Genomic DNA, 22,703 nt, shown 5'->3' with positions numbered 1-22,703 from the left:
CTACTGGACTTGAACCCTTCAGAAACAGTATCCTAACAGAGAATAAATGTCTCTCTTTAACTGATTTTAGGTAGTGTGGTTTGTTTGATTTTCTTTTATTTCACTTCTTTTGTCTCCTGTTTAACTGAAGTATTTGATTGTGTATTATTAATTTCACTGCATGTAATAAAATGAGATATAATTATGTTTTTAAGGCTACTGTCCATGTTGCAACATACTTAATGTGATAATTACTGTATGAAATCAACAGTGATAATATAAGTGCAAACTACTCACACATACCTAATGAAGCTGCTCTTTATTTTCCACCAAAGTTAGTTTGTAAGTTAGTTTACAATTAAAATTAAACAATCCTAAAATGCTCATAATTACAATATTTGGGTGGTACAAGATACACCTTTGAATAACGCGATGAGAACATAATTTGAACTTTGAGTTAAAATTAATGTTTATTTTTGCAGCTTATTCATTTTAAGTAATGGGATCTGTTTTTGTTTTCCTTTTTGAATACATTACGAAAGAGAAGTTATTTTCAAACAACAAATTTAATTTTTTTTTTATCTACTTGACCTCTTTATGGAATTGAGATTTTCTAGGAAAAACAGCTGTATAAATACATCCCATTAATTACAGCTACTTGATGAGGGGACTATTGTCATTTGTAGGTGTTTGGACTAATCCATGAAAAAATCTCCTAATGTCTGTCAAAAGGCTCATTGTTTTTGTATTTCAGACACACTTAGCCTAAGTTGTGTCTTTAGATGTTAAAGACTATTGAAGCATTTTATTTTCCAGGCTTTTGAATTATTCTTATAATATCCAGAACATTTGAGAAACATTTTTTAGCAATTTATTTTCAAGGATGAAATATGATTTATCATTAAAATTGAAGGCAGTCAACATGTACATTGGAAAGAAAACAGAAATTTTAATGCAGTTCACCAAATTAATTTCTATCCCAAGATTTTATTAGAAATACTGAAGAAAGAGAAATTAATAGACATATGGCAAATAAAGTGCATCTTGATTTATACTTGAATAGCCAGAACTCCCTACACAGATACAGGTAAGCACAAATACACAAAGTCTCATTTGCAAAGGTTTCTGCTGCATCTAGAAGTGGTATATTTGGCCTTTGTGTTGGAACACCATTAAAATGCCCAATGACATTAAAATGCATATCATGCACAGGGAGGTGAAATATGTGCTTTTGCTGCACTGATCATTAATTTCTACATTTTATTCAGAATCATATTATGATTTAAAACTTGCTTTTACAAGCATGTAATCCTTTTTCTTTTTAACGAACAACAAATGAAACAGCCTGTTTTCAAGGAATGTATCAGTTTTCATTTGTAACTGAATAACTAAATAGTTTTTTCTTTTTTTATATAATTTTTTGGTCATCGCACATCTAGTGAAGAAAATGCCATTTCTAAAGAAAATTGATTATATATTCTGTACCTGTCTACATAAAAAGATACATAACTTAATACAGTCATAATTTTGCATTTTATTCTCACTTTGTACAGGTTGCTAATTCATTTTTTTTGGTGCATATCATCCCATCAGAACAATAGGGTTATATACTGATAGCTACCGATAGGCATGGCAGCAAAATATGAAAATAGCTCTCACATGGAGAGTATCAAAGAGAAAGGCACTGTATGTGAAAAGGGAAAATGGAAAGAGGTTTTAAAAAGATTTTCTGTGGCTTTTCACAGAAACTTCTTTTGGAAGAGAAATGGTAAAAGCATTTTTAAGAGACTAGAATAACAAAAACCAGCACTGAACTAGGAGGTGTGTGCGAGCTCTTCCGGTCTACAAGCTGAACACCAGAACGTCAGAGTGCCAAAGCACTCTGCTGGAGCACATATACCCTTACAGATATCAGATATTCAAAATAAAAAGTTTGGTTTATTACCTTAATCAGAACCTGAATACATCCCATGGCTTTTGATGACTTGAAGTACCAGAAGCTCATCACACAAGTCCCACTTGATTCTTTCCATCTGGAACTCTTCACATGGGCTTTTTCATTTTTTAGGCCTATTGCAGTGGCCTCAAGGTACAGGAATTGTCCTGAAATTAAATTATGTATTACTGAAAAATTGTTTTAGACTTTCAAATTAGATTCCAAAACTCAGCAAAGTAAATGCAGAGACACATTAAATACACTTCCCATATAGGTCCTATACTAATGAACCTCATCTTAGGGTAAAAAATGACCAGGTCACATTCCTTGTGTACTTGTTATATCAGGAATAAACTGGGAGCAGCTTAAGATTTGGATGGGCCTGTGTGGAAGAGCAAGAATGATTCCATGTTTCCCAGCTACTCTGATTACATCTCCTTGCTCAATGGCATTAGTTGCTATTTTGACAGTACATCATACAATAGCCACACTGTGATAAATTTCAGGATGAAGTTTTCTGAAAGATAACCTTCAAAATAGCAAGTCACACTATACAAAAAATTGTGAAATAGGTAAAAAACCTTCATACATTTATAAATCATTAGGTATCCCTAATGATTCATATTACCTTTGGCCATCTGTACTCTTTAATGTATGAATATTAACTCACATTTAAATTATGTAATCAGAGAAAATTGCAAAAACAGATGCCGACAGTTAATATTATCCAGCACTAATACGGTCCTTGAGTTTTCCATTTTTATTTTTAATCAGAAGTATAATAAGTTCTGCAGGTTTTCAAATTCATTTTTTTCCTTGGTACAAAAGCCAAAACTGTAGTTCACAAACATAAATGTAGTATAAATAACACACTGTTAAATTATAATTGCACATCTACTAAAGTTTGCATATGAATTAGAGAAAAAAAATTTTACATCATTAGAGATAGAGTAAAATGGGTTCATTCTAACTCTGACACTTCTCTGGCTAAGTTACAACCATATATGTTTGCCATAATATCATGGGATGAGAAATTTGCTTTTTCCCTGAGGTTAAGCATATACTTAACAAGTGTAGTGACATTTTCATGGTGATATTTAAAAAAATATATATAGTTAGAAAATGCAAATAAACTTATTTTTTCTACATCTGCTATTTTGTGTGTTAAAAGAAGCCATGTACTTAAAGAATACAAGATATAAAAAGCATGCCATATCAATGTCTACTAGGAAGAGGTGGCTAGACTGGGTTGAGTGCTGGGCATGCTGATGTTTGTTAACGCCTGTTTAATATTAGGCAAATGACTTCTGTTTGGAGGAAACCAAAGCAAACCAAACCAAAGCAACCCAACCCCAAAAACTTTCATAGTCTTCTGTGGAAGGAAAGTTGACTGACTGAGGTGGCAGGCAAGGGACACTGAAAGGCCCCTTCATCTGAATGACTGGGACCAGCACTGTGGGACAGCGGACTGATCACATTTAGTCAAGCTCGGCTAGGAGATAATAGGACAAATCACTTAATTCCAACCAGAATGGTGTATTTCCAGTCATAAGCAATTTTTCAACATTTTAATGTTGAAAATGGAGGTGCTAATAGGGGAGTTAGAATTAAGCAATTGCTAGATGTAAGCTCAAGAGCTGTGGTTTTGGAAGTAAGTGCTGAAATTCATCTTTGTACAAGGACTGATCACTGAATACTGCAGTATCCTCTACCACATATGACAAAATTTTAACAGCTGAGCTAAATTTTGTTTTGGTTCTTTCATAATGAACACAATTATTAAGTGCTATCAGTTCTCACAACATGGCCAGATACCACGTTCACCTTTAAAAATTTGACCACATTAAAATTGTGAAAAGTAAAATTAATTTTAAATATATTTATTTGAGAACACAATTTCAAGACTATAGAGCAGCTCTTGAGTAAGAAATGGAGAATGTGACCTGTTTGATCACTCACCACAACAAAAACACTTAACTTTGAGATTAAAGGGTAAACTTCCAGGCTTGAGAATTAGATCAGCAGTAATTTTATTCATATGTGGAGCAGATTAAATATATATACCATGGAGATACATAAATTTGTGTTCTAACAGAAATGGCTATTTTAAAAGCCAGATGAAAGACAGGGACATGTCAGAGGGCAGTTCTCTTATAGTACATCTTACTCTCAGATCAGTGAAATGCAGCCAGGCTGGACTGTCTCAAAATTTACAAACATATGAACGCATAATCTTTGTGATTATTTTTGCCTGTTTCACCCTCAGTCACCCTGGCAAGCTTTCACTAGCCCCTGAGTTTCTACATATCTTCAAGTAAACTTTGGGTTTATTGGGTTTTGCCCTTCAGTAGGTCATGTAAACATTCAACAACTACTAAATCCAAGTCCCACGCCTTTGTGCAACTCTTCTGTGGAATATTTGAATTTAAGACCAGTTCTGAGCTCAGCTTCGGTAACATCTTTGCCTGAGCTATGGGACCTTCAAAGGCAGAGGATGAAGGCACAGAGCTTGTAGCAAGAACAAAAACAGACAACCGGGTGCTTTGGCCAAAACAAACCAGGAGCTGCACTGCTACTGACAAAGGAGGTTTATTTATTTAAATTTATTTATTTAAAATTGCCTAAAATTAAACTATGAATTGTCACTATGGGTAACTTTAAGCTTCCTGGAAATAAGCTCAAGCTCTGGAGGAGCAGGACCCAGTGGATCTCAGAGCTGAGCTAACTCACCCTTGCAAGCTGCAGCCAGACCAAATGCCTCTCTCCTGACAAGTTACAAATTATCTTGCTTGATTCATACAGCAATACTTAAAGGAGAAACAACTAAGAATCAATTTTTCCTAACTTAAATTCATTTTACAACAGTAATTAATATTTTGATATCATTACACATTTAATTCATTAAAAATGACACCCTGATTAGACATGTTAGAACCCCCCTGCTGCCTGTGAAGGGAGGTATGAGAAGCTCCATGAAGACAATTACATCTCATTTGTGAACTGACAACATACCAGTTCTATTTCCAAGCGTGTGGTCCCCAGGAGGTCTAAGACTTTGAGGCAAGCTGACCCCCAGCACCCAGTTAAAATTGTCTGCCAGGGAATTTTGCCAGCCACATCTGCCTTTCTCAAAGGTGCAGGAAGTTCCGCATTCACTCTCGTCTGTATTATCCCCGCAGTTGTCTTCAAAATCACAGCTTTGTTCTGGTCTGTAACACTTGCCGTTCTGACATTGCCAATAGCCGTGTGAGCAGGAGCCTGAAAAGAGAAGAATGGGGGTGTCCTGGTGAATCGCATTGCCGTGCATCCCAGCAAGGTTACTGGAAGGTTACATCTGAGAAAGTTTGATATTTAGGAGGAGGAGGGTGGTCCAGAGCAGTTTTATTAAAAGCCTTTGGTTCCCCTGAAGTGCCAATCCATTATCAGTTTATTTCTTTTGTATTTCGTCAAGAGATTGCATAAATAAATGACTGTTTCCCTTGTAAAGCCTTTGAGGGCAAGTTCCAGCCAGGCATTCCTTCACTAACAAAGCTTTCTAGTCTGACTTAATTGCTGACATTCTCCTTTCATGTGGTGTAGGATTAAACCATTTCACTTTAGCTGCAAAGTTGAGCTTAGTTTAGCAGCCCCAATTTGGAAGAAAAAGCTTTTCTATTTTAACTACAGAAGTTTGCCTTTTAATGGATTTCTTTTTTTTTTTCTTTTTTCTGTAGGCGAGTTCAGTGAGTTGAAGCTGTCCTTTTTGTGCAGTATCCCTGGCATTATTGAGGGATAATTCTGCTATTGTACAGCCTGAAAATTGTAGGACTCATTTCACAGGATCCATTTCCAAGCTTCATGTATTCATTTCAGATCAGTTTCTGAAGGGCTCTGGATAAAAAGCAAGCCCTTCAGTACATTCTCTAATCAGGAAGGGAGACACAAAATTCTGAAATGGACCCTCCCTATTTCCTTCGTCCATTCCACTCTACTAGAAATAAATATACAAGCCTAATTTTATTTAAAAATAACAGCATCCCTATATTAGCTTATCAGACATAAAATTAAAATATGCACATGTATGAAAGTTTTATAAGTATGGGAAGAACCTGAGTTAATTGATACTGAAAATCACATGGTGCTAAAAACCTGTTTCCATTACCACTACCTTAATTTAAAGGAGGGCCTGATGGAGCTAAATAAAATTCATGTAAGGCTGGATTTTATTAAGAGGTCAGAATAACGGATTTATTAATAAAAAGAATGTAAGAGATGGGGTATTCAGTTGGTGTGTTGGCAATCTCCATCTCTAGGACTTTGTTTATGCTAGACTCTAAATTACAAATGTCCCAAACTAAGTGAAAAACCATTGCCACACCCCTTTGCTGCAGGCTTTGGGTAAAGTGAAAGCAAGCCTTGAATGGCTACAAGTTAGCTAAAGAAAACAAGCATTAACCCCTCTTTTTAAAGTAAAAAATCCTCCTAACACATATGTATTAAAAATAAATAATTAAATACAAGTAAATACTGAAATACCATAGAAGTATCTAGCAAGTTTTCCAGGGAAATTATTCATTTTTAATTCACAATTTCCTAGTAACATAAAAGTATGTATCATGTTTGCTCTAGAAGACTGCGTATGATTTGGCTTTTAACAGTTGTTCAGAGAAAGGAGGAAAAAGTCCTGAACAGAAAGGAGCAAGCCAAAATAAAAGTCTGATAATGACTTAGAAAGTCAAGAACATCAGGCAAAGGTCTCCAGAGCTGGAGACAAGGAGAATGGGTAAGCTCTGACTAGAAGAAAAAGACTTGTTTGAAGTTCACAGTTACAAGTTTATGAAAGCATCAGTGTGATTTTTTATTAGTACACAATCTCTGAAAATGGTCCTGGCCAAAAGAATGCAGTAATTGCATCGGTGTATCAGGCAGTCTAATTATTGGAACCTGCAAGACAGTTGGAGTCCATCTGAAACTTCTATCAATCTGTTTCAGAATTTCAATCATCTGTGTTGTTTCCCAAAGGACAACAGAGATTTGTTATAAAATTGCTGCCTAATTTAAATGACATCTGTTTTTAGGAGCTACTTAGTATAACCCTACATTCCTTTTATGTGATTGCACTAAGAATTTAGGCATAAAATGTATTTTGTCGGCAAACTAGGAATTTAAATTTCAGGATGCAGTCCATGCTTGGAAATACTTTTCCTTGCTATTCGTCGTGATCAATAACTGCAATAGCTATTGCATTTTGAGGTCCCTTTGTAGCATTGCTTCCAATTTCAGGTCAGAGAAAAAGTGGAGTTGAAAAGTAGAAGTCTTTGTTTTCTGAGAAAAAACAAAAAAATCCATCTTGAATCCTGGCATGAATGAATCTTTTCAAGCATGTGTAATGAATGATATTACACTGTCTAACTGAGTCTGTAACGTGACTTGTTTCTGGATGTACTTCCATAGTATCTTTTCTCTTTAAATGACATATTTCTAAGGCTTTATAACTGTAAAAAAAACCCCAAACAACCAAAACCCAAACCAAACACACCTATAAGAAAATGTTTTTTCTGAGCTCTCTTCCTTTCTTCCCTACTTTTTCTCAATCCTAATAATCCAAACTCTGTTATATAGGTGCTTGTGGGTGTAATAGAGATATTTAATTGAGAGGAACTTCTTCTTAGCAAGGTTCAGTAACTTTTTCCTCCAGGCAGTGTTTCTTAAAGGTTATTAGCAGGTAGACTTATTGCCCTATGTGGTAACTGTGTCACACACTAGGCTGCAGTGCCCCCAAAGGAGCTGTTATGTCTTTCAGATCAATAATCTCTGAACTGAGGAGGATTTACACAACAGAGGAAAACAGCTGCACCAATCCATAATCCCCTTGTTTTATATACCCTGAGCAAAATCAACAGATGCAACATTTATATTTTAAAATATGCAATTCGGACAAAGATTAGTCACCTCTCTTTTATAAAGGTGTTTCTCTTAAATGTATTTTGAAAAACAATGTACCTGCAAATATCAGGAGAGAAAATAATATTACTAACAGAGCTGAAATATGGTTTATCTTCTACATCAATAAACTTTGAATAGTAATAAAGATAACATGGTATATAGGTTGCAGCATTGAGGCAGAACAGCAATAAATTACAGAAAAGACATTTATATTAGGAAGTGGGATCTATGTGTATTATTCATGTAAACTTCAAACTCTGGCAAGAATGGTTGTGTTCTCAAAGAAGTAATTCCAAAGGGGAAAAAATTATTCTTCAATTTTTGAAACCATAGCCTGTGTCACAACAGGACTTTTCCATGAGATAGCTAATTTTTATATCACCCTCTATCACAGTAATAACTTTATTGCTTTTTTAGCTCCTCTCTGAAAATAAATTAAAATTTTAAATACTCTAAAATAAATTAACTCCATAAATGTATGATAAGATGATGCACAAGCACTCTTATTTATTTTTTTTATTTCACTTTAGTGGATGAAGATATATGAGAAGGACTCAATTTCTTCCACTATCACTTAAAAGCTCGTGAGATCTTCAGATGATCTTTCTACATCTCTGTTCAGAAACACCTTATACTTAAAGGTAATTTTTTTATCACTCAAATTCTTTATCAGTTGTTTGTTTTCTCCACAATATTTAGTTTGCTTTTTATTTCAGGATGAGAATCCCTCATCCTTCCCTTTACAAAGGTAGTAGCTAATTTTTATTTTTTTTTAATGCCACTTATCACTTTACCATTAAAATTCATTACAAGTCCTCACAAGGTGTTTGAACTCATATCTGAGTATGCAATGATTACATTTTCACTCAAAATTGATGAAAGCAAATTGTTTCATATTTGCTTGGATTGGCCATGAAAGATTCCTTAAGGAATTGTCTGATTACACACTTACATTGAGTGACCAAATGGAGCCCAATTAATGTAACTTATCAGAGACAAGCTTAAGAAATAGCTTGATCATGTTCTTTAATTACCTATAAGAACACAAACAGAAAGTTCTAATCTAGTAGAAAAAACCCAGCATTACGTGCTGGAAAATGGAAGTTAGTGAAGTTCAAATTAAAATAAAATGATTGAGTAATTAACCATTGAACAGATAACCAAAGACTGTGATAAATTCTCTATCAGTTAAGGGCTTTAAATAGAGGCTATTTTTTTTTCCCAACAGATATGCTTTAGTGTAGCTTAAAACTATTTGATAAATCAGGGAAAACTCTAGATGAAAACCTGGTTAGTGTTATACAGGAGGTTAAACTGCATATTAATAGTACTGCCTGTTGGTTTTAAAAATCAAAGTACAGTTGTAGACCTTAATTTGCTTATATAATTATGAGAATTTATAACAGGTAAACTAAATGTTTGTCCATGCCTACAGTAGCTACAAAATAGAGCTGAAAATCTCATTTTTCTCCATTAGATTCCAACCTTCTTGAAGCTGGTCCTTCAAACATCTTTGCTTATTGGAAATAAATTAAGTATGATAATTAAAGTGATAAGGATAAATAAGATCAGAACTTCTAGAAAATTGCAAAAATATGATTGTATATGGGATTACACTAGCTATGACTCTATTCGTAAGCATTTAACACTTAATTCTCATAATTTAACTTGTTTCTTTTTCAGTTCTTATTTTATATCAGCATTGCTTTAAAATCATCAGCAAGCTAATTCATGTTTTAGAATGACAGGAAACAGATTGGTGATAAGGATATTCCAAAAGTTGTTAAACTTGCACTTCTTAAAATTATTATATTTATTGGTATCATCATCTATGTTTTCCAAACCTAAATCTAATTAAATGAATGGGATGGTTTCCAATTCTCAGACGTATCAGAATAACACATCAGTAGGCTTGAAAAGCTAGAACTGCTTCAAAATATTTTCAAAAGATTTTATTCACATTCACATAGCTAGAAGTATACCTGTTCCTATATCAAAGCTCAAGTTCCTGTAGAAATATAATCTGGTATAGAGGCCAGAGTAATTAATCAGCAGGCTAAGACTTTGACATCCCAGATATAGGGGCTTTCTAGATAATTTAGATCTCTGAGTTTTTCCCTGCAACAGTTACTCCATTATCATTCTTGCTCTGAGTTGACATTGCTGTATAACTGAATTGTATGTGTCCTCAAAAAAAAAAAAAAAAAAAAAATTTTAACTAGAACATCTTTCCTCTAATATCTCACTAGTATAACCCAAGGACACAGAGTGAAGTGCTTTCATCACAGTTGATGATGCATAGTAATAATGGCTTGTCAGCACAAGAATGTGAAAAATGCATCTCATTTCAAAAGCAAAGCTTTGGAAATTACAAGAAATTTTAAAGACTTTCAGAAGTTGAAGTGCTGTGAACAAAGACGACTAAAAATCTACTACACATTATCAGCTCTTTCTTTGTAAATAGTCTGGTTTTTCTAGGATTGAGTGCAAATATTTGAATTTTTGGTTTTGCAAGCCTCTGAAGTACCTTGACATATTGATTTGCATTCTGAGCAATCAAAAGTTTAAAACACAACAGCTTGAGTTCATTTGTAAAAGGGACTTTGAGAAGAAACTGTTAACCTAAGTTTCTCCCATGGTAAAAAGCTGATGAAGGCTTCTCCAACAACCAAAGCTTCCTCAATTGATTTCTTATCTTGTCCATTTCCACATATGAACACAAGAGAATTACTTTCCAGTAATCAGATCCAGTAATATTCATCCTTAGAACCATTAAGAATAAAAAACACAAAGAGCAAGGTAGCTTATAACTGTTCAATGTTATTGTCTCTATCCATAACAGAGCAGTAAAGCATCTTTGGTCCGTTTGCTGGTACTTTAGTATTTCTCATTAGGAAAGGATGGTTATTTATCAGTCACTCAATACACTTTAAGACATACCCAATCTGTGACACATTCAGTGGGCCCTAACATTGTGCTTTGCTGTATTTAAGGTTAAAAGAAATTCTGAAGGATAAGGGGAGCTGAAGGCAAGATGGGCACTCAGTGTCTCTTCATACTGAGTTTACTGGATATACTATAGCCAGGGAAGGTGAACACTAAAAACAATATTATAAAGAATAAAAGCTTCAGTCTCAAGTGCTTAAGTGCATGCAAATATGCATTCAATCAAAAGAAATAAAAAAAGCAGGTTTTGACTAGAGAAGGTCTCGCTAGGCCTTTTTTAACTCCTCCACTATTACAATACTGGTATACTAATACTGGCAGTAAAAGAAATGGTGCATACTTTCCCATGTTGCTTGAGTAATTCTACACCTATTTAGTCTATAAAACATGCTAGCAGGTCAGCTTAAAAGGAAGTTTTCAGTTAATCTCTTCAGATGGGAAATCCCCATGGTGAATAAGAAGAGACCTAGGCCTGGATTAATTGACAGATACTCCTTCTATTGCCATAGCATTAAGACTGTTTTGTTCCTTGCCAGAAACCCACAAGAAGATACAATACACGTTATAATGATTATTCCAGTGCTAATCAGATGGTTTAAGTCTCCAACATAAAGAAACGGAAGGAAAACTGCTGTAACAGGACATACGGATAATGGGAACAGGGATATATCCATTCTTATATGTAATCTTCCCCTTCCAAAGGCAAGCTGAAATTTAGAACCTATCTTCTTGAGGGTAGACAAAGAAATACTAAGACAAAAAGGAATCCACTTCTAGCTTTTAAACAAAGCTTTTTCGGAGATGGTACTCATCATATGCATCTACTACATTGAAGAGGATTAAATACTAACTAACCTGAAAGCTTAACTCACTCATCTGAGTTTACTCTCAGTAAATAAAATAAAATGAAATAAAACAAAAGTTTTGTTTGCCATGTTCCAGTTCAAACAAATTAAACCTAAGTATTCACTGCCTGAACTCCTTAGCAAAGACACAGAAAGAAGAAATGTTCCTTAGGTATAAAATCCACAATCCTAAAAATATGTCAAACATTTTAAAAATATTTTTTTCTTTTTTCTTTCATTTGTGACTTTTAGTAGTAGTATGCATTTTTAGGTCAAAAGGTTTAAACTCAGTCTTGCATCTTCAGCTTTCTCCACCACCAGAAAGCCGCCATACAACCCCATTGCCATGTGAGAATATCTTAGTGCAGCAGATCTGGAAGGAAGCCAGTCAAGCTGCCTTCTGAAGATCTCCAGACTTGACTCCGAGTTGTAGCATGCCCTTTAGAAGTACAATTCAACAGCTCACATAAGAAGCATTGTATAACTGTACACTGACACCTTGCCTGAGCAGCTAAATGTTATAGTGCTTTTACCAAAACCTGAACTGATGTATAACTGATGACATCTCCGCCTTAGAGCTCAAAGTGGTTTAGTTGTGACCTCCAGTTTAATGGTCCAATTTTTACCTGGTGGTTTGAAGCGTGGAAGAAGGTATGGCATTTGCATTTCCTGGTGCCTAGTGCAGACTCTGGTCAGTGGTTTCACTGCCTGTGTTTCTGATGGGAGAAAAATCTGCAGATTGAATCTAAAAGATGGCTTGAAGTGAAGCAGAAGCCCATAAATCAGAACAGTTTGAACATGAGAAGTGGAGTGCACAAATTCTGGATAGCTGAGGTACATCAGAAGGGAATTTCTATAAGGAGACCAAAGGAGTCCTGGGTAGACAGTGAACTAAAAGCATCTGATGATGTTATAACTCAGGCTGAAGGAGGAGAGATCTTCACTGCCTGCACTGGAATATGTGTTCCTTTCACATTCTCCACCACACTCCAAGTTGTTGCCCAAAGCATATAGTGGAAGGCAGAGCTGCAGTGCAGTGATAAATCCTCTTTGTACAACTTGCCGGAGCTGCCAGGCTGTGCTCAGTAAATCTGACAGCTGGAAAATGCTTCCCTCAAATCCCACTCAAAGCCTGACCAAGCAGCTCTCATTTACAGTCACAGCCCTGACTCTGAGACCAGAAGGCAGGACACTCTCCAGGACAGATCTAACCTGGGTGAGAGAAGGCAGTGGACATGAGGGCCCAGAACTTGAGAAACGCTGATTCCACAGCTGGAAGTATAAACCAAAATACTGTTAGAAACTCCTTCTCTGGCAAATAAAGGCATGAAAGAAGACATGGCTTAAGCAGTAAAACTACAAAATAGTCACTGAGTGATTGTATTACATGTCCACAGAACCTCAGATATCTCTTCCAGGAATTGGCATTTTCTTTAAGTTAGACACTATGAGGTGGTCCAGGAATGGCTTTAAATTGGCATAAGACTGTTCACTATTCAAAGGGGAAGGTAACAAATTATGTATATCTATTATCAGTTGGGAATCTCTACTATTTATGAATGTCAATCTATTCCCTTAAATCAGTATTAATATTCAATAACTCAAATGTAAATTACAAAGGAAACTGCTCTGGAATATTCTCAGTTATGTACAGATGGGATGAAAGCACAAAAGAGCTGCAAGAAACATAATTTGCACAGAATTTCTATCAACAATTACAGCATTTAAACACAGCTATGTTTAAACTCTTTAGCAATACTTGAGTAAGAGTCAGGTGCAAAAGAAACTAAAAAAGTTCAAAACTGATAAAATTGAATCTCATGACCCCTATGAATCCTTCATCTCTCATTGCTCAGAAGGAATAAGTTTCAGGATTACTGTATTTACCATATGGTATTACAAAACTTTCTATCTATATTAGACAGAATGCTATAGTGAGCTGAAGAGGACACGATGATTAAAAGATTTTATTGCTGTCTTGAAAAAGCTTCCACACACCTTTAAGCCTCCGCTGGAGAGGTCAATAGGAAAATGAAAAATGGATTATGCTTGATGGAAGGGAAAGATACCAACAAACTCCTTAATCACTCAGTATCTCATAGAAACATAGCTTCTAATATGGTCAGCTTTTCCCTTTCCTCTGTATTACAGTCATGTTTGTTCTCAGACAATGAAAGAAAAAGAGAAGAAATATACCTATAAAGTCAGCATAGGTGGTTTGAGGTGAGATTCTGCAAGTAACAACAATTGCATTTGGAACCTGTATGCTCTAATGTCACTTATACTGTTAACGTCTCCTAACATGATTAAGTAGTCCTGTTCCTTATTTTTTTCCAGTCAGCATGAACGATTAAGACAAAATCACTTTTTATTGATTATCCTCATTTAACATTAGTCCAATACAGCACAACCATTTATTCCCCAAAGCAATAATAGCTTTATTAACTTTACCTTGATTCAGTATGTTCACATTTGGTAGCACTCTTGAGGTAAGCAAATAGCAGCACATAAGCTTAGCAAGTGACTGAACAAGGAAACAGCAGAAAAGTTTATGGTTGGAAAGAGAGCCCTGATGAAACTGTTTTATCCCACTTCATAGGAACCTGGGTTTTAAAGAAAATTGCTCAAATCACTAGGTCTAGTTCACTTTTATGAAAGGCAACAATCTCAAGCAATTCCTCTGCCTTCAATATAATCAGTAACTTTCTCCATTACTGCTACCCAAAGGCTATTTTTCGGTTTTCAGATAAGGGATCCTGTTAGTACCTAGCCTAAATTTATTCATGACCAGTTCAGATACACTGAGTTGTATGCAAGCTCTGCCATTCAGCTTTCCTCCACTTGCAACGGAAGGTAAGGGAAACAGAAGAAAGTACAAACAGATCTGAAACCCAAACCCCAGTACTACTCAAACCCATCATATTTACCTGGCCTAAACCTTCATCTGAAAGTCCAACAGAAGCTGAATATTTCCTTATGCCAACCTTCTTTTGAAGCCTAGCCACACAATACTAGACAACTTCAAAATACAGAAGAATAATTTTCTATCTATGGCTGTGACAAAATCATGAGAAAGACTTCTCCCGTGGCATTTCTGTTTTGTGACAAACTAGGTCTCACTAATTTGAAGCTGGGCACCCAAATTCAAGATTTTTTAAAAATCTAAAATACGTCTCCAAGTCTTTCAAAGTTCATAAATGAGTAGATCATGTTTTGTATGCACTAGAATACTGAATACTGGCCTGGCTAACCAGGCTCTCAAATTAGCAATTTCAGCTCTTAGAACTCTTTATCTCCACTAAGAGGCAAACCTTCTCTCAAAACTCAGAGTCTCAATCCCAGGTCCTTCAGGGACAGAAGGAAAGAATTGTAGTAAGGCTGGGTTATAGCAGCCTTACTACTTTAGCTTCATGACTGGAATAGCTTTTAGACCAATGTATAGCATCTACTTGGAAGTCATCCTCTTGGGCATTTACATTTGGATGCATCTGCACATCTTGTAAAAGTCAGTATACAGAATCACATAAGCATGCTTCACAGAAATTTATTCTGAAGGGAGTAAGCTGTAGGATATGTATGTATCCATCACTGTCCCTGCCTGGCACAACAGAACAGCAATAGCTCTGCTACAGAAAGGATCTTTTCCTCTTTGTATGAAGAGAGAGGCAAGATTTTTGTTTAAGATAGTATTTATTGAGGATTTGTTATCCTATTGCAAAAAAGTTAAGAATAACAATAAAGTTTCTCTCTTGAATAGTGAGTCTTTATTTGCTGTGTCAGCTACTGTTTATGCCTGATCACTAGACAAAGTAACTTGTTATCTATCATCCTAATTAGGTTTTATATATACCACTAAAACATTTGTGTTAAGAATTGTGAATAAATGATAAGTAGGCTTAAAAGCTTATGACCAAAATCATGCCTAAGTTTATCATCATAGAATAATTATAACTTGCTATTGATATTGTCACTTGAAAGGTGACCAGCATAGCTGTTATGCTTTTTCTCAGTAGGGAAATACTTTCTTTAGAACAGATGTTCTGCTTGCACAGAGCCTTTGGGTGTGTGCTGGTTTTCTTGCAGAAGCACAAAAAATGTCAAAATATCATAAGGAGAGATATTTCAGCCATGTTTCCCAAGTTTGCAGTCTCAAACAGTTTGACAATTAGAAGTCAGTGTTTGCTCTAGGACTGTGCAAGTGGTTGTGTATATAGATATGCAGGGGAGAAACACAAGTATGTGTTCTCTTGGGAGGGACAAAGTAGATATAACTCCTGGTCTGGTGGACAGGCTGTTAATTTTTATTCATAATTGGCTATTAAATGGCCACAGTTAATTCCTGTTGATGAATGTCACATTTTTGTTTTTAAAAAGTTCAAATAGAAATTTGCTAAATGAGAAACTATTAAGTCAAATTTAGACACAAAGAGTCGTTCTAGCTAAACATTTGCTTTGCAAGACCTTCCTTCATCTAAAATGGAAGACTATAACACTTTAAAGATTTTTTTTTTTTCCAACCCTTTCTCTCTGCTGTCCTTCCCTCTAGGATAACATATCTTGTTATGTCCATTGTGATCTTCAGTACATATGAAAAGAACAACTAATTCTTGCAATTAAACTGTTTTAATTTACTAGTTAATTATATAACCTATGCATAGTAAATGATTGTGAGTCTCAAAATATTTTAGCTGAACAACCTGGATTAATTAATACTGAGATGCAGAAACTAATCTTTCATACATTTTTGTTGGTCCTTATTCTATGATCATTTATCATAGTATAAAACTTGTGTTTCAGCTTCCAGTTTCACTCAGTTCTCTATCTGGTTAGCTACTACATATTTAGAATAAAAGTCTGTTACTATAATTCTTCAGAAAACTAGGATTACTCTTACAAAAAAAAAATTACATTGACATTCTGGGTCTCATTCACTGAAATTGGTATCAATTTTCTTCTGATGTAACACTTTGTCTTACCACATCATCCCCAAATTCATCACATACAATAGGTTGATTTTTGTAGAAAATAATTTCTCAAGTCAGTTTTCATCATGCTAATAAAAGAATTTTTGATATCACATCTTAAAATGCTTGTGCATTCTCTATCTAGTTACACAAAGTGCTTCAGATAATGTTCAACAAAATATGTGCTCATAAACTATATTGTTCTACAAATTTAAGAATACATTCAACTAGTGAAAAGATCTGGAATCAAAAAAACAGTAGAATTTGAGCAGCAGAATTATGGAAAATGCTTCATGTGTTTGGAAAAGTTTTTCTTACAACTCCATAAAATTGCAAATAGCTCTGTAAAACATAGACGATAAACAGAAAACTGGAAAATATCATAACCTACACAAATGCAAAGGCATCTGTTAGAAGACCAACATTTGGCTATTGTTGTGCTAGCAGCAGACCTTGTAACTTAATTCAGCCTTATGGAATGATATTTAATACAAATATTAGTTCAGAAACCTTTCTGTCAAACAAGGCACACTCTAGTCTTTGACAAAATATGTAAATGATGTTTACATATCCTCAAGCTGAGCTGTAATAGCATCAAAGTAAAGATGTCATATATAAAGCTTTATACACTCAATTCATAAAGACTTTTATCAAGATAAAAATCTTGTACTAGGTGTCTGTAAAAAATGGCAGTGCTGGATAAAACACACGGAATATTAAAGTCTATCATTAGTTCAATTACACTAAAGTCCTTAAAAAAAAAATAAAAGATCTTCAAAGTAAACATAGACTAAACAAGAAAGCATATTTGGAGGCCTTCTCCCATAACAGCTATGAATTATTTCTAATCTCTTAATTTCTAGTATTTCAAAGGCAGTATTCTGACCTTTTAAATTTTCCTCTGAAGCTGACCTGGTATAAGCCATCATCTTCAACCTCTGCTGTGAAACCTTTGCACAGTGATACTGAAGGCATTAGTTTCCATAATATTACCTGTCAGAGACCATTCAGCGTAAGTCTAATGTCTTGAATCTAAATTAGTGTCTCCTTAATGCCTCAGTCTCAAATACCTGCAGTGTCCGGGTGTGCAATAGTTTTACTGCAGTTTCACATGCAAAATGGCGATGACCTGGTCTGAAGTAGAGACAACAAAAGGAGAGGCTGAAGGCCTGAGGTGACACCTTGTGAAAGCAGATGAAAGAAGCAAGAGGACTTCAAAGGGAGAAGATTTAGAATAGAACAGAAGAATCTAATGAAGACAAAATCTCATCTCTGTGGGGCGCATGTGAAAGGGAAATGCTAATAGAGCCACCCAGAGTGGCAGGCTGCAGCCACTGAACATGACCAGAAGCAGATGGCATAAGGAGAGGACATAATGCACTGCCATCCCACAACAACAAACAAGTGTGTGTCACAACCCATAGATGAGATACTGCACCAGCGTTGTGGGAAACACTCCATATCTTCCAGCACCATGACACTGTCAACCTAACGGCTCATCACTTGGCAGTCATTTCTCCTTAACCTAGCAGCAAGGCAACTCAGAAAACATTTCTGATAAAGCAAATCTAAACCAGCCTAGGAAAAGAAAGGGACCTGTATGAGACGATGAAAATAAAACTATGTCAAAAAGAGTTCTAAAATAAAAACTTAGATGGCATTCATCTCACAAAGAGACATACACCTTTATGCTTACATGAAGGCAAGCTAAATGTCTAAGTTGCCTTTAAAACTGATGGCGATCTGGTTGGTAACAATCGTTGGACTTCAAAGAGTGATCATGTCGTGCTAAAATGGAAACCTGGAGTTTTATTTGGTTGCCCACACACATAGCATTTCAAAATGTGTAAGACATCATTCCTTGTCACCAGCTACAATCCCTGAAGGGCATGTACTTTCCATACATCCTCTTATACCCCTGTCAGCACTGTGGGGGTTTCCTACACACCCTGCTCCATCACAAACAACAATAGATGCCTTTATGTGTGCAATTCAGTTGTGTCAAGTGGCTGGGCAGCAAAAAAGCAATATAGTACATCTACTGTAATTGGAGTTTAGTTGTCTGACACATCTTGAGTACACCTAGATGTACATGACATCTGATTTGAGTCTTAACTTGGAGCTGAATCCCACTCTAAATATTTCAAGTCTTGGATAAATCTGATAAAATTTGTATTTACTTTACCTAAAGATTCATTATGCACATTAAGATGGTTTTATTTATCTCTCCCCTTCCCCCCAACTTTATTTTTCACTCAGATACCTAAATACAGCACAGAAATATTAAGGGCTTTCCTCAAACAAAGAAGAGTTTACTAAAATAGAAAGGTGGAGAAAAGAATCTTTGCTCTGTCCAGTTCACTGACATATTCCCTCTCCAGTCCAGCTGAAGAGCAAAATCTGCTAGTCTTTTTCACCTATACTTGGTGAAGGCCATGCAGCCTCAGTCAATAAACTCCCATCGTCTTTTCTTGAGGACAGCTTCTGTGATTACTGGTGACACAACCTTTGCTGGTATTCTGGATCATTGGAAGTTTCCTGAGATCAAAACCACACTTTTTAAAATTTCCATTTCTTCAATCACTTCTTGTGTAAGGCACGTGAGGTGATCTGACTTTTGAGCATAAACCGAGTGTGGTCCTTCCACACTCAGGAATGCTTTATACATTTTGACAGTTAGCAGTCTTTTTTACCTCTTATTTGTTTATCATCTTTGTTTATCCTACCACTAAACAGCAATGCAGGCACATCTTGTGATACTTAGTTAGGTATCTTGTGAAATCTACAATAACATTCTACTTGGGAAGTATATTCTGTTGAAAATTTGAGAACAAAATAAATCACAGAATGAAAATGAAGTTGTGCAGTGAATTGCCTCAAATCTTCCTTGATATAAAACACAAAATATAAACTGAGCTTTCAAATAAAATTTACAACTATTTTATGCAAAATAATGTATAATGTATACCATATTGAAAATGTAAACACTGTAACTAGGAAAGTAAAATACAGTCCAAAGTGACTATTGATAATTATGTGCTGAAAAAACATTTCTAGTTCAGCTTGTTTCCTACAGTTAGAGAGGGAGAGGAAAGAAGCACACACATGCCTGCAGTCTTAACCACACATGGAAATTTTGTTCCAGAATGTCTAGACAACTCAAATGCCCAGCAAAGGTGTACTGCACTAAAGGTAAAATAGGTCTAGATACTGTGAAATACAGTGTTTTTTCAGATCACTTTTGCGGTTGCAAGACTTAATAGTAAAAACACTCAATATTTCTAAAAATGCCCTGTACTGCAGCATTATTTCTCTACTTTTAAATGTGTGAGAAAAAAGTAATAATTACACTCAAGTAAGAGTAATTTGTTAGCTAGTTCTTGGAATGCAAAGCAGGGCTAGAGCTTTCACGTTCTCAGTTCACCCAGGCAGAGGTGGGCACTGCATATGGATTATGTAACACATAAGAAAAGGTCTGAGCTGATAATGGCAGTATCACTGATAGTCATGGGAAAGCTTAGATTTGGTAAAAGTCTTCTTAGCTCTCCCAGCAGGGAGAAAATAAACGAGCTGGGCTCTTTAACAGGGTTCTCCTTTATAAATATAGTATCAGGAAATCCTTTTGCACTTTTGAGAACAATTTGCCTTTGGTTAGAAAAGCTGTTCCCACATCCCAGTTAGTCATTGCCAAAAGGAATCACCAGTTCATACTATGAATGTAGATATAAATGCCTGCCCTCACCTGCTGCTCAGAGACTCACTTCAAACTGCCAGCACTGGAAATTCATTTCTCCTGACCTGATACTTATTTGGATGTCTGCTCTGGAACACGTTTCTCAGAAAGCAGTCTGTGGAGACCCAAGAGATAAGGAAAGTTTGGGAGATGTTAAACTGTTTTGCGAAACAGGAAAACAACTGCTGACAGTGCCCTACCTCCTAGGACCTTAGATGACATTAATCACATTCCATTGTCCAGTTTCTAGAGTTGTAACTACTTACGGACCCAATCCAAGCTCTGCTCTGACTGCTGATCCAAACAGTCTTTGAGCTTTTTTTCACACTCAAGGTATTAGGTCTGGGAATACCTAGGGGAAACATTTTGTTTCTTTGAGATAAAGTTATAATAAAGTATGAGAAACTTCTGCAAATTTTCTGTATTTTATCATATGTACAAATATTGCAATTGATTATGGACAGAAATGTAACCTAAATCCCCACAGAATGTTGGAAAACCATTATTTTTAACTCCAATGTATCTTTAAAATTAAAACTCATTTGAGATTTTTGTAATTATTTTGTAAATTAGGCTAGAATAAATAAATGGATATTCTTTTTTAGTTTAGCAAATGAACACATTGTTTTCAAACCATCATACAATCTGGTAAGGCTAGAGCTTAAAAACAAAGGAGATAAATCAGAGTCCTAGCTACCAACAAACAAAAAGAAGAAACTGTGGAATGAAATAGGTGGACCAAGGGCAGATATTTCCAATTAAATTTATAAAGTACAGTGATTATAATTACACTGACTTGGAATTTAGCTGGAGAAAGCTTCATAGAATCAGAAAGTACAATGTGAAAATCCAGGCTATATATTTTTTCTCCTTCACTGTCAATAAAAGGATAATTTTCTTCACAAGAGCTAGACAATATATGTAGAAGTTGAATTCAAGTCACCCATATGCATGACTACTATTAGCTTTATGTCCAACTACTAAACCAATCTACTTATTCTACAATATTTCCACCATTTTTCTGAAAAGTATGGAATAACTGTATCTTGTGCCAGGAAGAAGAGAGAAAAAATTAAACATGTCAATTTATTATTTTTAAAAGTCTAGACTATAAAGATGAACTTTTCTTTTCATAGTGTTATATAGGTGAAAATGAAAATTACCACTTGCATAGAATTTCAGTCCTGATACATCTGAGAGTCTGCTTCTGTTCAGGTACTAATTAAGATAGAAAGTTTCAAAACCTGCTGTATGCAATTAAGGCAACTATATAGGTATATTCTATCTTCCAAAAGTTCAGGGGCATATCAGAAATTATGAGTTCTCTTTATAGGTTTGGTTTTTTGGGGGTTGTGGGTTTTTGTTTGTTTTTCCCAGAACTGTTTTTAAAGTGCTTTAGACAGTCTACTTTATTTGTTTCACACCCTGTTCTCTCAGACAATGGTCAATGCTGGTTGCTTCAAAGGAAGATGTAAATGCTTTGTTATTTGATTAGTTGTGCATAAGGAGACATTTTTTCCTCTTTTCAGTATGAGATCACATTATGCACTGAAGCATAAAATGTGATTGTTCTTGTAATTATATATTAGTTAGAATAACTGCCAAAGCTATTTCTATTTATGTGTCCGTAAATTTTTATAAATCTAATTATATCTGCAAAAGAGTGATATAAGCAATATCCTTTGGTCTTTAAAATACACTCTAAAGTTTTAGGTAATATTTCAAATGAAAACATTTTGGCAAATCTGATTTCCTGACTATTCTCTTCCTTTGCCTTTATTTATTTTAATTTTAGCTATGTTGCTGAATTCTACAATTTTTTTTTTTTTTTTTTTTTTTTTTTTTTTTGTGAATTAGATATTTGTGCTAAAATGATTCAAAAAACAGTCTGGAGAAAAAAAAAACAACAACAAAACAAACAAAAAAATGACCAAAACAACGAAATAAACAACCAATGTACCAAAAAAACATAGCAAGGCTGTATTCTTTAATGCTTACTCATAAAAGACCAGGGAAAAGCATGAGTAATGAGTTAAGAAACTCTGCTGGTGATATGAGATAGGAATAACTATGAATAAGAAGAAAAATATTTTGTAAAAATGAAGTTACTTAAAGTGACAGTACCCAGCACTTTTTACACACTGGGCAGCCTTCCTGACATTAGCCACCTTTACAGGGCATTGGACTGTCCTATAATCCCTGTAACACAGCTGCCAGCCCCAAGCAGGTGTGTCAGGTATCTTATACAACTACAATGGAGCTAAACAGACACAGTTGAGCAAACGAATTGCATCCTGATTGACTGGCAATGAAATGCAATGTTAATTGAGTTACACAGAACACCACAATCCTCTTCACAAATGGATGATGAGTTC

At 35.2% G+C, this 22,703-nt stretch overlaps 1 protein-coding gene across 1 annotated transcript in view; it reads right to left on the bottom strand.

Moving 5' to 3' along the window:
- Window positions 1–22,703, bottom strand: part of MALRD1 (MAM and LDL receptor class A domain containing 1) — a 296,114-nt gene that overhangs the window by 139,072 nt on the left and 134,339 nt on the right. Inside the window, exons 27-28 of the mRNA XM_041122748.1 lie at window positions 4,928–5,173; window positions 1,925–2,082 (exon numbers count right to left, since the gene is read on the bottom strand). Coding sequence (XP_040978682.1) covers window positions 1,925–2,082; window positions 4,928–5,173 — 404 coding nt within the window. The remainder of the gene's footprint in view (window positions 1–1,924; window positions 2,083–4,927; window positions 5,174–22,703) is intronic.

The sequence above is a fragment of the Aquila chrysaetos genome, chromosome 3 (genome assembly GCF_900496995.4).
Source record: "Aquila chrysaetos chrysaetos chromosome 3, bAquChr1.4, whole genome shotgun sequence".
Classification (NCBI taxonomy): domain Eukaryota; kingdom Metazoa; phylum Chordata; class Aves; order Accipitriformes; family Accipitridae; genus Aquila; species Aquila chrysaetos.
This window is presented reverse-complemented; position numbering and strand designations above follow the sequence as displayed.